At 37.3% G+C, this 15,639-nt stretch overlaps 1 protein-coding gene across 10 annotated transcripts in view; it reads right to left on the bottom strand.

Annotated features, from left to right (window-relative positions):
- The window catches only part of LOC306850588 (SPARC-related modular calcium-binding protein 1-like), a 62,495-nt gene extending 54,907 nt beyond the window's left edge, over positions 1-7,588 (bottom strand). For 7 of the 10 annotated variants that reach the window (XM_079386287.1, XM_079386289.1, XM_079386285.1 and 4 more), the window contains exon 1: positions 5,639-5,991. In XM_079386287.1, coding sequence (XP_079242413.1) covers positions 5,639-5,743 — 105 coding nt within the window. In that variant the 5' untranslated portion in view covers positions 5,744-5,991. Of the gene's footprint in view, positions 1-5,638; positions 5,998-7,539 lie in introns of those variants that run through there. The other 3 variants (XM_079386286.1, XM_079386290.1, XM_079386293.1) reach the window with 2 other exon arrangements.
- Between the last annotated feature and the right edge of the window lie 8,051 nt (positions 7,589-15,639).

The raw sequence follows: 15,639 nt of genomic DNA, 5'->3' as shown, positions 1-15,639 counted from the left end.
TCACAATATGCTAATTTTTTTAGAAGGACCTGTATATTAGTCCTGTGTGTTCAGTTACATTTCGTCTGGTCTACTCGTTACTCCCCGGTGTTCCTGTTGATGTCTGCCTTGCCTTGTCCTGCCCTGATGTCATGATTAGAGTCTGTTATTTGAGTTTATATCCTCGTCTGCGTGTTCCTGGTTCCTCCCTCGTGTGTGCACCGTGACAGAAGACCAGACCTACAGTAAGCGGCGCTCCTTCACTCGGTTTTGTTTTTTCGTTTTGAAAAGTCTTTTGTTGGTTCCTGTTTTTGTCTGTCCCTCGCGGCATGGAAGTCGCCGCTCGTCATCCTGCCTTAGCCCGCGTCAAGTGGTCGTGGGAGTTCGGCGGGATCGCCGCGAGTCCGCTGGCCGCGAGCCCTCCAGCCTGCCGATCGTGGGAGAAGTTCGCCGTTGTCCGCGGCTCATCCAACTCGCCGATCGTGGGAGATATCCGCCGCCGTCCGCGGCTCCCAACCTCACCGCTCACACCGAGCCCGCCGTTCGCGGGAGTTCATGCCGCCGTCCGTGGGGAAAGCCCACCCGCCTCTGACTCAATGCCCGCCGGCCAGCCTCTGACTCAATGCCCGCCGGCCAGCCTCTGACTCAATGCCTGCCGGATTGCCGCTGACTCAAGCCCGCCGGATTGCCGCTGACTCATGCCCGTCGGCCGCCATTACCCTCTCCGTGGATCAAGTGTTTGTGTTTGTTGTGCCCACAGGAACATTTTAACTTACCTTGTCATGTCTTGTCCATGGAGACTCGTCTGGGGCAGGCTCCTCGTCTTGTGGCCATGGAGGCCATTCCAGCCGCCTGCCCCCCTGTCGCGGAAGTGGAAGCGGTTGCTGAGGGAACCTTGTGAGGGCCCCTGACTCCTTGTCATGCCCATTAAGAAGCCTCTACTTCCGAGCTAGCCCAGGTGGGCTCCTGTTCCTGTGGGTGGTCCTGTCCGGTCCTGTCCTGTCCTGTTCCTGTGTCTGTGTGTTTAGCCCTGGAGGGCTATCGGTTTCCTGTCCTGTTCCTGTCTGTCTGGCCCCGGAGGGCTCCTGATACCCCCTGGATTCCCCATGGAAATTTTGGAGGGGGGAGTAGAGCTCTGGGTGGGGTGGGCGGGCCGATGAAGGATGCCACGGCCACAAATACCACCCGCCATGGCCTCCTGAGCTCCCTGCTCCACCATGGCTTCCTGAGCTCCGCCGGGGCCTCCGTCTGTTCTGCTCTGGAGGTCCCCGTCCTGTGTTCCTGTGGATGTCTGTCCTGAGGGGCCTCCAGAGTGCCCACCCCCCCTCCCTGATGGAACTGTTAAGGCTTGGGACGAGCCTTTCGGGAGGAGGGAGTACTGTCAGGGTTCTGTCGTGTGTGTCGTGTTCCTGCCCCTTGTGTCCTTATTTGGTGTGTTTCCTGTCCTTGTAAAATGTAATCATCAGTTAATTCTTGTCCAGCCATGTTCGTCTCATTATCTATGATTTACCTGTGTATATTAGTCCTGTGTGTTCAGTTATATTTCGTCTGGTCTACTCGTTACTCCCAGGTGTTCCTGTTGATGTCTGCCTTGCCTTGTCCTGCCCTGATGTCATGATTAGAGTCTGTTATTTGAGTTTATATCCTCGTCTGCGTGTTCCTGGTTCCTCCCTCGTGTGTGCACCGTGACATTAACCTAAACAAGTTAACCATGGCACAGCAAAATCAAATGTGCGATCACAGATTTAGCTATTTATCTAGTGCATTTATCTTTTTTTTGGATTGTGGATATCCATTTTTTCAAATATAAATAAATCAACAAATAAACAGATACAGATTTTCCAAAGGTAAAACGCCAATATAAATGATACAATTGAATGAATGCAATTGAAACATTTCTAAAAATGGCTTAATATCCAAATTTACCAGTACATAATATGTTTACCAGTACAAATTCAAAATAAGTATGAACTTTTGAAAAATGACATAATGGTAATGCCAGTACACTTTCTGATCTGCACTGCTGACAACTGTTATCTTACACAAACAAACAAGTAAACAAATAAATATGGATGTTTATGTTAAACAGAAAAAAAAATGTTACCTTAAAATGTGCTTTACAGTATGTGGCAGCATCTAAATTTGGTCAAAAATATTATTTCACATAAGTGAGTCAGACTTGACTACATGAGGTTAACAAATGAATAAATAAGTAATTGGATCAGGTACTTATAGCTTCTTTCTGGTAACAATTTAAAGTATATGAGGACATTGTACTGCACAGCTGCTAGTCAGTTTTCTTGGCTGCATTGGCAAAAACATTGACAGAAGTTTAACTGATTGATTTTTCAGATAGTGTCTAACTCTGCCAGTTGAAATATTGCATGTCTTCATTTTTTATGTTATTGATTTTGCAACTGGATACCGTCTAAACTGGGGTTGAGTAACATCTTTCAAGGTTATGGTACAGCATATGCTCCACATGCAGTCCATGTTTTGCAATAAATCAAAAATGCTGCTCACGTTACAAAAAAAAAAATCCAACTTGTACTGTAGTAAGACACAATAATACAGCAACTCAGGTTCAGTCTGTGTACTGTAAGAAAAAAGTTCAGATCACACCAATTAGATAAAATATTCAAAACTAGCATAAAACTGACTTTTGAACATTGTGCATTACAGGTAGCTTATGTTATGTATCCAGTAGTTTGCAGTTAATTTAGTATCATAATCTGTATCTGTATCATACAACTTTCAATTAATTAAGGTTTTCTGGCCTTACACATTGTGTTTGTAATAAAAAGACACTAATAACAACATAACTTAGTCAAATTCATCACTGTTTTTTAATACTAATAATGTGAACTACTTTGCTATTAAACTACACTGACGGTGTGTTGCATAATGGGAAGTCTGTATTTGGCTGTTGTCTTTTTAAATGCTGTCAGGCTACCATGAGGATCAAGTCTGTCAGACTGTTAACAGTGAAAGTCCCCAGTGACCTTTGCACAGGAGCTGTTTAAAAGCGAAGTGCGTAATATGTTCAATGTTAAAATACACTGACTACACCAAAGGTTGATTCACTGCACAGCAATATTGCCTCAACCAATTATGGGAGTTTAGCGGTGGGACTATCTGTTTATTCTGGGGTGAAATTTGTTTATTATCATTATTATTTTTCAATTCCATTTAGTCATGCTAGTAGAAAAGAAATGCACATAATCTTTAACCAAAAGATCTTAAATAATGCCTACTGACAGTCAGTATATTCACTGCGCTCAGACGCATCACTACATGCTGACAGAATTAAATCCTCAGAAAATATTATCTTCTAAGTCTGCGGCATGCCAGTATTGGCCAGGTCAAAAAACTCAGAATTTGGTGACTGGAAAAGTGTGATTCAATGTTAAATGTGGAAAAGGAAACCTAAAATCCCTCTACTGTCAAGAGAAGCTTCCTTTCTTTTCTTTCTTTTTTTTTTTTTAATAAACCCAATCACCCAATTGGCTTCAAGAAAAGAGCTTGATCCTGTTATTGGCCCAAATACGTCTTTCAGCTCAGCAGAGCAGCCATAACTCCTCATGAAACTTTGGGTTCTTGGAGCTGACAGCGTTCAGAGATAGGTTTTTACAAATGAGGCACAGAAGGGAGTATAACTTTTGAAGCATTTAACTTTAGATTTTTTTTAATCGCTTTTTTAACACAACCTTTCTGGCCTCCTGTAACGATAAGATGAGGATGATGAAGGATGTTTAAACATCGTGGAGATATTTCTACACTGTTTAATGCTGTTGAGCACAACAAATCATACATGCACACACACACACACACGCTCTGTCCAGCTACTATACAGTTCATTTCAATCTATAGAGTTATTGCCAAAATAAAATAAGTAAGCAGATATTATATCACAGAAGATAAAAGTCAGAGAGAGGTAATGGAAAGTAAATGAGAACGCGGCTACATAAGTGTGGAGAAGGAGCAAAATCAAAAGGAAAAATAACTAATAATTAATGACAAATATTAATGCTTTTTTCAGTTCTTCTCAGCAGCCAGAGTCTTGTTTCATAAGCACAATTTATTCACAGAGAACTTTATTTATTTTAATAATAATGCAGAAACGCAGTATAGAAGTGTTTATGTTCACTGTGGTCCTGTTGTCACAATTATTTATAATCCATAATTAAGAAATAAATGTAGATAGAGTGATACAAATGTGTATGATGTGACTTTAGGAACAAGTCGATTATTTGAATTTCCAAGGAATTTATTTTCATACTCTTTTAAAATCTAGTTTTATATCTCAATGAGGTCCAATGTGTTCCTTGCAGATTAGCTGGTTCGGAAAATATTTTCTGAAGACAAAAATTAGAATTTTTTTTTTTTGTACCTTGCTGTTAAGACTTTTCTCAGCAAAACACTTTTGAAGATGAATACATTTTTAGGTTTAATATGTGTGTGCGTAACAGATTTTTATACTGACCACCCCCTCCGACCACAAGTATGACAATACCTCAGCAGCATCCACAAATTTCTCTATTCTACTCTCTTTCTGATTTGTACTCTCAGTGGTCAGTCTCAATGGTCTCAGTGCACAACTGAATGGACATTTACCACAAGAGCTCTGCGGCAATCTTGACAAACCATTCTTCTGTCTGAATTATTCAAATACTTGAGGAAATAAAAGAATGCTGCTGCAATTCGATTTCTGGGGCAGGTTTTTATGCTTTGACTGGTTAGTGTTATTAGTCACTCAAGTAAGTTGCATTTTTTGCTATTTATTTAAACGTTACTTCTAAAACAAGACTATTAAGGCAAACAGTTAATCACCTTGATGACATTTTTCTCCCTTATAGACATCCAGACAGATGTATTTGCATTTTCTGAGAGGATCATTTTTTAAAAGACATCATATAGCTGTACTATTCAACATTGTCTGCAAACTGATTCAGCCGCAGAATGAAATACTCCTCACAGTTGTCTTTGTTGAAATCGTATGAAATCCTGCATTGGAAAGGCAATGGTCCTCTTTTCTATGGGCACAGAGGGGTGCACAGGAAGCAAAAGACCTTTATGACAAAAGGTCAATGGGTGTACTCAAGTCTCACTGACAATGTGCCTCAACAAGCAAAACCCAACTATTCAGCTGAATCACTAAAAGATGCTCTGATGTTGTGGTATTATGCATTCTAGAATGAAAGTTCATCTTTATATGAACTAATATGTATAAACTATAAGTGAGGACAGAAAATGTAATATACTAAGGTATATTTTAATTCAGTGTCACCATATAAGGCAGCAAAAAAAAGCTTGAACATTTTCAGTGTGTTATTTTTGTATTCCAGTTTGTCTAGATAATCCTTCCTAAAACTGTTATTTGTAAAACAAACAAGTGTATGAGCATTGCATGTAGGATGCATTGTTACTGTATATATTTGGTGCAATGGCATTGTATATTGAGGCAGATATTTTCATAAATGAAAACACTGTATCAGGAAGCATCGTTTTAAAATAATACAATGGCTAGGACACAGTATAAGCACTTTATGTGTTCACACTGACAGCTTTGAATGACGCACTGAAGTTATCAGAATGACAAATGCGTGAATGTGCGCAGCTGAACACATGCGGCAGAGAGCGGCGTTACGCACGGACTTACCCGAGGACCATTCGACTTCTGCGCTGAGGCTGGTGGCAGGCACATCATCATCAGTAGCGTGAGGGAATACAAAAATACAAAAAGGACCAGATTGTGGCAGTACATTCTGTCTGACGTTGAAGTTTTAAGACAACTGACAGCCTACGGACAAGATTAAGTTAAGAATTGGCAGCGGTCCCAAAATTGCAGGAAATTCCAAAAGTTTGTTTGCAAATAAATTCGTCCTCAGCGGGCTTCTTCTTTACGCGTGTGCATATTCATAGTGTCAGAGAGTATGCAGACAAGATGATGAAAATCGTTATGATGCACTCTTTCCACTGCGTGGGATGTACTGTCCTTTCCAAAGCTACAGGTTGAATAGTTTGCCTTACACTTTGGGACGCGTTTAAAACCTAAGGGGGTGGGATTTTATGACGTGATTGACAGCGGGGACGTCCAATGACAGTGCACTAAAACAGGGTGGGGGGTGCAAAAGTCCACGGATTAATCATCAGTCCACTTGGTTACCGCAAGAGTCATGACGCACAAAGCTCTACGACTTTCTTTAACTCTACACTCCTATGAAACATTTTACAACTTATTCCTTTTTTATGGGTGTTTAATTGACGTAAAAGTTGTATGTCTGTATGTATTTATTGGGAGACTAGGGCAAGCAGTTAAATGTTTTATATTATTCCTATTATTATTACTATTATAAATGCAATTTCATTTCAATTTCATGGTTCAACAAGCAATTGCTCTGTTTAAATATTCCCATAAAAGCCCACTATATATATATATATATATATATATATACATATATACAAAGTGAAATATTGGTTACACTTTATTTTAAGGCGTCCTTGTTACAGTGTAATTTTACATTTAGGTCCCGAGGATTATCAATTAACTACATGTACTTACTATATGGTTAGGGTTAGGATCAGGGTTTGGCTTAGTGTTACTTGCATGTAATTATGCATGATTTATTGTTATTATAATACTAATTACATGAACGTGTAACAAGGACACCTTAACATAAAGAGTTACCTAGATTTTTAATCTAATCAAGGTTTCTTGTCAAATCAAGTGACAATAAACAGCAGGTTCTCATTGTGTCAATTTACCCCACAAATTTTATTTTATTTTATTTTATTTTATTTATAATTTATTTTATTTTTACAATGGTGCACACTTTATGTTATATTCTAATTTCTTATATTATTATATATTATATATTATTTCTTATATTTTGTAACCGAAATATTGTTATTTATTTATACATATAAATAAATAAATAACTAAATACATATTAGTTAGCAATATGAAGACAGATAACTCCAGTTTTTTAAAATGTTCAAAAATAATGTTTTTTATTATGTTATCATGTTTTTATTGTGTTGAGTTAGCTTTATTTTTTTTAAGTTATTTTTTAAGCTAACCAAATAACTTTGAGATTAATTGGAATGCACAATGAAAAACAAGCCTTTCAAAAATTAATGAAAATGGAGTTATCTGTTTTTGCAAATTAACTCTTCATATTCTCTAGACAATTAAAAAATGATTACAGGTTACGTCTGGAGGTATAACATAATTAGCTAACATGATTGTTTGCCATCCCATTATGTATGTATGTATTTATTTATTTAAATATGCATGTATGTATATATTTATTTATTTATTTTAGTAAAATTATTAAATATATTATTAAATATATATTAAGTTTTATATTAAGATAGATAGATAGATAGATAGATAGAGATAGATAGATAGATAGATAGATAGATAGATAGATAGATAGATAGATAGATAGATAGATAGATAGATAGATAGATAGATAGATAGATAGAGAGGCTATGAGAAGCAGGGCTCAGGTCTGCCTCCATGCGGTACAGCTATCAGTGATGATTCGGTGGATGTACCTTGATGTGCCGTTTGCTTTCCATTCGAATCTCTCCCCGGGGTTCGTTCCACACTACACCAGCTGGTCTCTGCCCGGCCGGGACTGTGTGAAGTTCTTCTGGGGGAAGGGAGGGGTGAGGGGGGACAGGAGTGTCTAATGGAATGTTAACGAGATCCCTTTATGTCCTGTATCCACTTTCCTCCTGCCCGCTCCTTTAACCATGTCCTCGTACAAAACAAAGCTGCTTTCTGGCGTGGAAAAAAAATGTTGTTGGAGAAACGTTGACCAACACAGACGGCTGTTGTCACTTGGCTGGACTTGAAACAAATGTTTGACAAGGGCCAGAGATAAAGGAGAGGGCAAACAAGCTGAAAAGGGCTGTGCTGCCCAATTATCACACCGACCCTTTCCACAGATCCTCAGTGGCGGTTCACTGTCTGTTTATAGCAAGCAAAGCCGACAGAAAATTAGCAGGTGTCTTTAGACAAGACCAGCCAGCCTAAACCAGCGGGCACCCCGCCGACTCCAACGCAATTATTGCCAGGCTTTGCACATTTCGTGGCTTTAATCAACACATCAGTACAGCGGAGAGGTCCCCCCCCCCCACCCTTATATTATTATGATGTCTAAGATAGCCATGACAGGCTCGCTTCATGTTAAGTGTCCTTAATACCTTTGTACTTTAAATTGTGTGGTTTCGAACTGCTGTTAAACCCATTTACAGCTTTTATAATTAGACATCTGGACCCAGCTTTATTGTGGTTTTACCCGCTTTCAGAGAAGGTAAAGTTTCAACTCTAGTCCGGAGAGATTCCTTCAGCTAATGTCTTTGACAGCAATTGTCTTCTTCAAGGCGTAGATATCCTCACCAGATGTCTAATTAATCCATGAAATATTGTACTATAGATGTATTTTTTTTTTTCCTATTCAGAAATGTTTGGTACTCTGAGTGTAAAAAAAATATTATTTATTAAAGTGCATATTTAAGGAATATTTCAGGTTCTGCAGAACTTAAGCTCAGATGGCAGCAATTGTGGCATAATTGCATAAAATCTATTTCCACACAAATATGGTTACATTTTATTTTAAGGTGTCCATCATACAGTATAATTACACAATTAGATACTGAACAATATTAATTTTAAAATATTACTTTTAAATTACAGTATATTTAACTAATATTACTGTAAAACATACACTATTCTTACTATAGGGTAAGTTAGTTAGTAAGTAGATGGAGAAAAAAATCTTGAGTCTGGTCTACAATAGCAATAATAAAAGTAACAACAACAACAACAATGATAACAACAAATATAATAATAATAATAAACTTTTTGGCAGTACTTTTCAAAAGTGAGCACGTTTCAATTTTTACTGGCCCCATTCCCTTCAGTTTTAAGTGCTTCACAGGATTTCTTTTTGTTTTGTTTTGTTATTTATTTATTTGATAATGAACACTATGCCATAAATGCTGTCGATTGAGCATGACCTGTAATAATCCTTTAATTTCATAAAATTACAAAATTAATGGGTAACAATTAATTTAAGGTGATGTAGTTACACATACTGACTTACATATTGACTTTAATAGCAGTACAATATGCATAATTACAAGCAATTAACCCTAATCATAACCAGTTAGTACATGTAGTTAATTAATATTATCAATACTTATTTGTGTAATAACACTGTAACAAAATCACTAAATAAAATGTAATAAAGTGTGTTATTTTTCTCAGGAGAAAAACCTGAAGCAAAAGTCTCCATTTGGTCTCAGTGTAATCTCAATGGAAAACAATTCTCAGATCTGATTTGTGTTTGCACATTGCTACAGGTGTGTGTACTGTAAGTGTGTGTATTCCTAGTCGTTCTGTTGGTGTCTTCATATTTCAAGATGAAACATTGTGAGTTTAAGGACTCATATAACAAGACATTTCAGATCTGAGGATTGCTCAATACATCTTCGTCCATATTTCTCACAAGTGCCTGTTTGACCTTATCGTGCAAGAATGAAGAAAAGACATGGACAGAGAGAGGACTTCAAACAAGAGAATGCAAGGTCAGACGCAGAGCCCTTTCACTTTAAAGTCCCTCATCTGGCTTTCATTTGTTGAATTCCAGGTCTTTTACATGTACTGGCTGCAATTTTCTCAAGCTCCCGTATCTGGAGGAGTCATGTGATTCCAGGCCGGACAAAGAGTTGGTCCAGTCACTGACTTATTCTTATTTTTACACCTTCTTTGGGGTCACCTTTGAAGAATGCTTCTCAACACACACACAAATATCAACCGATATTTGAAATCAACATCAACCTCCTCAATTTATCCTTCAACTGCCTCTTCTGATAAGCGAAGAGTGACTGAGACACCAAAAAAAGAGAACGTTCAGAGGAAAGCGGGGTGTGAAAAGAACCATTGATACAGTGTCCAATGAGTAGTGTGTCCAACACCTGCACCGCCTATTCACTCAAGTGTTTACACAATGTCATCCACAATTAATGGCTCTTAGGGGTAGGGCTGCCCGCCCTCTGCTGGGGCCCCAGACCCTTCCTGGGCCCTTATGAGTGCCTAATTGAGCATACCACCCTCCTGATTGAATTAACAGCTTGGTCCCAGGGACCTTCACCCCACCAATGAGGGGGGGATTCACTCCCTCTGTGCCAGCCCGATGGAGGATGGGGCAAGGGGTCGGGAGCGCAGAGTTGTCAAAATGTCAGCAAAGCGTGGCCCTTGCTGTTGGCAAAACCAAGCTAGAAATGTGAACTGGGGGCATTCAGAGGTCCCGGTCTTCGCAAGGACAGGGCTGCCAGGTGGACGCTGGGTCCTAGGTCTGGACCTAGTTAATTCTATGGCCTGCATAGTATTATTTTTTCTAGACAGGTGAATAATATGTCAAATGGTGGGAAAAATAAGTAAGTAAATTAATTAATAAGTTTACTATTTTTTTATATTTTTAGAAAAATAAGATATTTTTATGCCTAATGGAATTTTTTTGCACTTAACTTTATTTTCATGGCAATTATTTTGTGTTGAACTTTATACAGTATGAATACATAACAAGCGTTCTCTATTCTTTTTCTATCCTATTTATTTTTATTTTATTTATTATATATATATATATATATATATATATATATATATGTATAATCCATGCTATGTGTACTGCGTTAAGCTAACTGAAACTTGTCATAGCACTTGTATGTAATTGCTTTTTTGTTGATTTTGATTGCTTCCGTTGTCATCATTTTGCTCATAAAGTTGCTTTGGATAAAAGCTTCTGCTAAATTATTAAATGTGAATGTAAATGTAATGTAAATAAAGGAAAATGGTTGCGTTATGACAAATTCATTTGTAAAAGTACAAATATTCCATGTATTCTTGCAATTATAAAGCATAAACGCGGCATAATAATAAAAAAAAAACATAATTCTAAAATAATTTAATACTTTTAAATATTCAGTTCTATATTTAACACAGCATGTCACACCAAATAACATGCCAACTTTTCAAAAGTATCTCATGTCATGTACTAATAAATTAAAGGCAGCGCAACAAATACTACTTTGCTTTACCCTCAAATTTGAAAGAAATTAATACTTTTTATTCAGCAAGGACACATTAATTTAATCAAAAGTAACAGTAAAGATTTTTCTTATTCAAATAAATGCTGTTCTTTAGAACTTACTATTCATAAAAAGAGTACTGAAAAACAAAATGCATCGTTTCTACAAAATATTATGTATCGCTGTTTTTTAACATTTCTATACAAAATGTTTAAATTCAAATAATATATATTAATTTCTACATTTTTTATCAAATAAACGCAGCTTTGGTGGGAATAAGAGACCTTTTTAAAAAACTGTACAGTAATTAGAATAGGTCTGAAAAAATGTGCTTAATTAGGCTATTTCTTCGTTTTTTTCTTTGTTTTGATTTTGGGTTCTTGTCATGTTCTTGTCATTCACCCCAAGAGAGTCATGAAAGAAATTGTCAGTGCACCTGCAGGCTATAAAGTGTGACCTATTTTGTCCCACTTTATATTAGGTGGCCTTAACTACTTCATACTTCCATTTAAATTAATAATTTGATACATTGCACTTATTGTGTACATATATGTTCTTACATTGTACTTATATATTTAAAAACACCTATATGTACAGTAGTTACATCTGTTATTACGTTTATAATTACACTGTTAACCCATCCCATATTTTTTTGATGTAAGTAGTACATAGTAGTTAAGGCCACCTAATATAAAGTGTGACCTTTTATTTTCTTACATTATTGTTCAAACACACATTTATTAGAGAAATTCATGCGAGGAGGAGGAACCTTGGGTTCCTTTGCTGTCAATAACACAAAATATACCTTATTAATAGCTGAAGGGAGCTTGGTCCTTCAAGACAAATCAGATTCCAATAACCGTCTACAAGCAATTATCCAACTGCAGAAGACTTCAGTGTGTGGACAGCTGGGGCCTGTTGCTTACTTTTTATCCAGAATTAAGTCCTATGAAGAAATATAACATGTTCTAATGTAATAATTAAATTCATGTTTACCAAATACAGTGTGTCATTTCAAATAATATTGAGCAAAGCGGGATTATCCATCCACAATGCACCATTTCTAAAACACAATAATCAAAATTTGAGTCTAATGAATTGCAATTAGCCTTTGATTACTGGATTATGTGAATAATCAAAGTTTAAACATGAGGATTTTACAAAACCGTGGCATTACACTCCAGTATGTCAGGTTTCTATTTGTTAGCAGTAATTTAGACATGACATCACGGTTCATGAAGGAGATGTCATTCCATCAGCTAATAGTGCTCATAACTGAAATGCAATCCAGATGAAAAAAAAAACTGTTAGGTCTTGATTAAGGCATAGAAATATTCCCATATGTCTCCATAAGCTAACTCCAACCAGTTCCATCACTGTACCATGCACCTCACCTCTCTCTGACCCCAGCGCAGTTTTGGGGGCATACTATTGTGAAGATTGAACTATATCTCCCTAAAACCCCCCATGCCCTCAAATGACAAGGCAGCCTGCATGTTCCTTGATGTCACCCCATGCTCACAGCTTTTCTGATGGGAGTCCGCGGACGGGGTCAATTAAACTTGCACTGTTCTTACACCGGGTCAGAAGTTTAGTGGGTCACCACCACAGACTCCCCCTCCAGTTATCTAATCCTATTCTATAAAAAAGTCTCTTCGGACGCCCACGGAATCCAAATGCATCCTGAGTTTGTTTTTGAATTTCACTTAGCACAACTGATAATGGAAAGATTTGTTATTGTTGGATGAATCTCATGGAATTTAGCAGCTTGCCATGATTACTTTCACTGTGACATTACTTTCTGGACAGTTAAGAAATAGTTCACCTATTGCTAAGTGAAAATTGGGTATTAATTACTCACTTTCATGTCATTCCAGAGCTGTATGACTTTATTTCTTGCATATAACAAAAAGTGGATTCTTGTAATAAGTATTAGCCGCATTTTCTGTAGAATGAAAGTGAAACGGGCTTATGTTTTTTCCATAAGAGCAACACAATTATGGATATAATGGATAAATTCCTGTTCATGAACACCAAGACGAGTTGTTTTCACTGCTCGTGTTACAGTCAAAAAATACTTGGACATTAGTTTTGAACAAGCTGCACAAAGCAACCATAAATCATCTTAACTTCATCTATCACAGTTTGATTTCTCAGCTTCCCTCTATTCTAAGACCAGGTAAAAAGTGATAAGTTTACTTAATAAAAAAAAAAGAAAAAAAAAAGAAAAAAAGAGGAAACCCGTTGCCGTATTAAGTAAAAAATAAAATTTAAAAAAAGTAAGTGAACTCGACAATTCACTTGTTGTTGTTGTTTTTTTTTTATTTTTTATTATTATTTACTTAATCATTTTGCCGGGGAACTCGTAGACTACATTAATTTATCGTACATGAAAAATTACGCTGGTAAAAACCAGGGGCGGCATAAGGGGTGGGCTGGAGCCCCGAATGTTTTCAGTAAAGACCCGAATTTTTTTATTACTATGCCATCAATGAGTTTCCATGCCCAATAAAGTAATTTATATTAGAATTTAAATAAATAAATAAACAAATAAATAAATATCTCTCGACTCTCACGTCTACAGTGTCTATTTACGCGTTGTCATTAACACCCGACAAAAACCGCCCACTGAGTCTAGTGCTTCTGACTGACATGTAAACTGGCCAACCATCGATGAGCGTCTGTACGATCCAGCCAATGAAATTAGATCTTTTGGAGCCAGGCGGTTTGTTGGCGTGTAGTATTTTACTAGATCAATTTATTTGAAAAATAAAATGGATATTTCAAAATTCTTCAAAAAAAAAAAAAAGGAAGTAATACACCCCCAGCCAACACTTGAACGCCAAGATACAACAGCTTCAGGTATCTGTAACTTTTAATCATAGTATTATATTTCTTATTAGGTTTTAAATTGTGTCTGATTTAACTTTACATTTTGAACATCTAACAGTTAACGGTTGCGCAGCACAGTCTTTAGGACACACACACACACACACACACACACACACACACACACACACACACACACACACACACACACACACACACACACAGAGCAATAAACAATTCAATAAACAAGATAATAAAAAAATACATATTTCGCTAAGGAAATGGTTCCAAACAAAGCATGTTGTTGTGCTCTGCAGCAACACACAGCGGTGTTTACTGAATACATTTGCGTGAGTAAATGATTCACTGACCCATTCATTAAAACAGTTGCTTACTTTTTTTCTGAATGAATCATCTGTTTCGAACGAATCGATTGATTAAATGACTGACTGACTCACTCGTTAAGGCAGTGGCTTGCCGCCACCTAGTGGCAAAGTACCATTCTAATTTTTTTCATCTGTATTCCAAATTTTATATTTGATACATTAGCCTCATAAGATTATTTATGCAATTTGTAAGTGCTGTGTAAGTGCTCCTTCAAAAATATAAGTGTATAGAGCCCTGCGTTTATAATTATACTTGGATGAAAATGAGTCATCCTTAACATTTTTGGTGTTTTGGATGCACTACAGCTGGAGAATAATTAAATACAAAATAGGTTATAGGCTCTACTGGGTGATTTTTTATTTTACTGAGTAACATTCATCATTTTCCCATATAGTGTATAGATTTTTAGGCATTCTATTATCTCAAACAGCCTGAAAAATAGTGCATTTAGCTGACGTAAATGGGAAAAAAATCTCCCCGGGGGAGCACGCCCCCGGACCCCCCTAGGTTTGGGCTAAGCCCCGAATGTTTACATCGTCTGGCTCCGCCCCTGGTAAAAACTATAATTGCAAAAAACTAATGCGAACTTAATTCTGAGGAAATGTGGTAGTCGATGTTTGCAGATATCTTTTGATTTGATATTTAGCTATCTAATGCAAAGAAAACAGGGTTAATTTCAAACCTTCAAATATATTTGTGCATATTGCGCTCCCTAGTGTATAGATGTACTTACTACATCATTGAACAGACTGCCGCTGTCAGAATAATTTTCTCCAAAATAACCGCTGCTGAACATCAAATGTAGCATTTGCGAAATTTGTACCGAAAAAAAAAAGTTTTCATGATAGATTGACATTATAAGTAGGCTATTATTATTGCTATTACTCTTTCTTTTGCAGAAACTGCCAACCAATATTGTTTTCTAGGCTGTGTAAACAACACTGATATACATAAATGAAATAACACATGCCATCCTTGAGCATATTCATCATGACAGCAACGCGGAATCGTTTATTCTCCGTTCATATAGTCATAACAGGGGGACAAAGGGGTGAATGAGTGCGATATTTTTAGAGCGCAGTCACACGGAGGCGGAGCACGGATGCTTCACGGTCAGGGATGCGAGGGTCAAACAGCAGGTGGAGATGACTGCTGGAGGAAAGAACCAGACGAGAACCGTCCACAGAATCTAAAACACATTTGATGAAGAAGAGGGGAAATATCAGATCCGAACTGAATGAGTGGGCCCTGATAGCGGTAAGACTTTTTTTTTATGGTCGTGATTTTTGCGATCTCGTCGTGCCCTATGTTCTTGTGGGCAAGTGATTTCTAGCGCATTCA

Source organism: Barbus barbus (assembly GCF_936440315.1).
Source record: "Barbus barbus genome assembly, chromosome: 30".
Lineage (NCBI taxonomy): Eukaryota > Metazoa > Chordata > Actinopteri > Cypriniformes > Cyprinidae > Barbus > Barbus barbus.
This window is presented reverse-complemented; position numbering and strand designations above follow the sequence as displayed.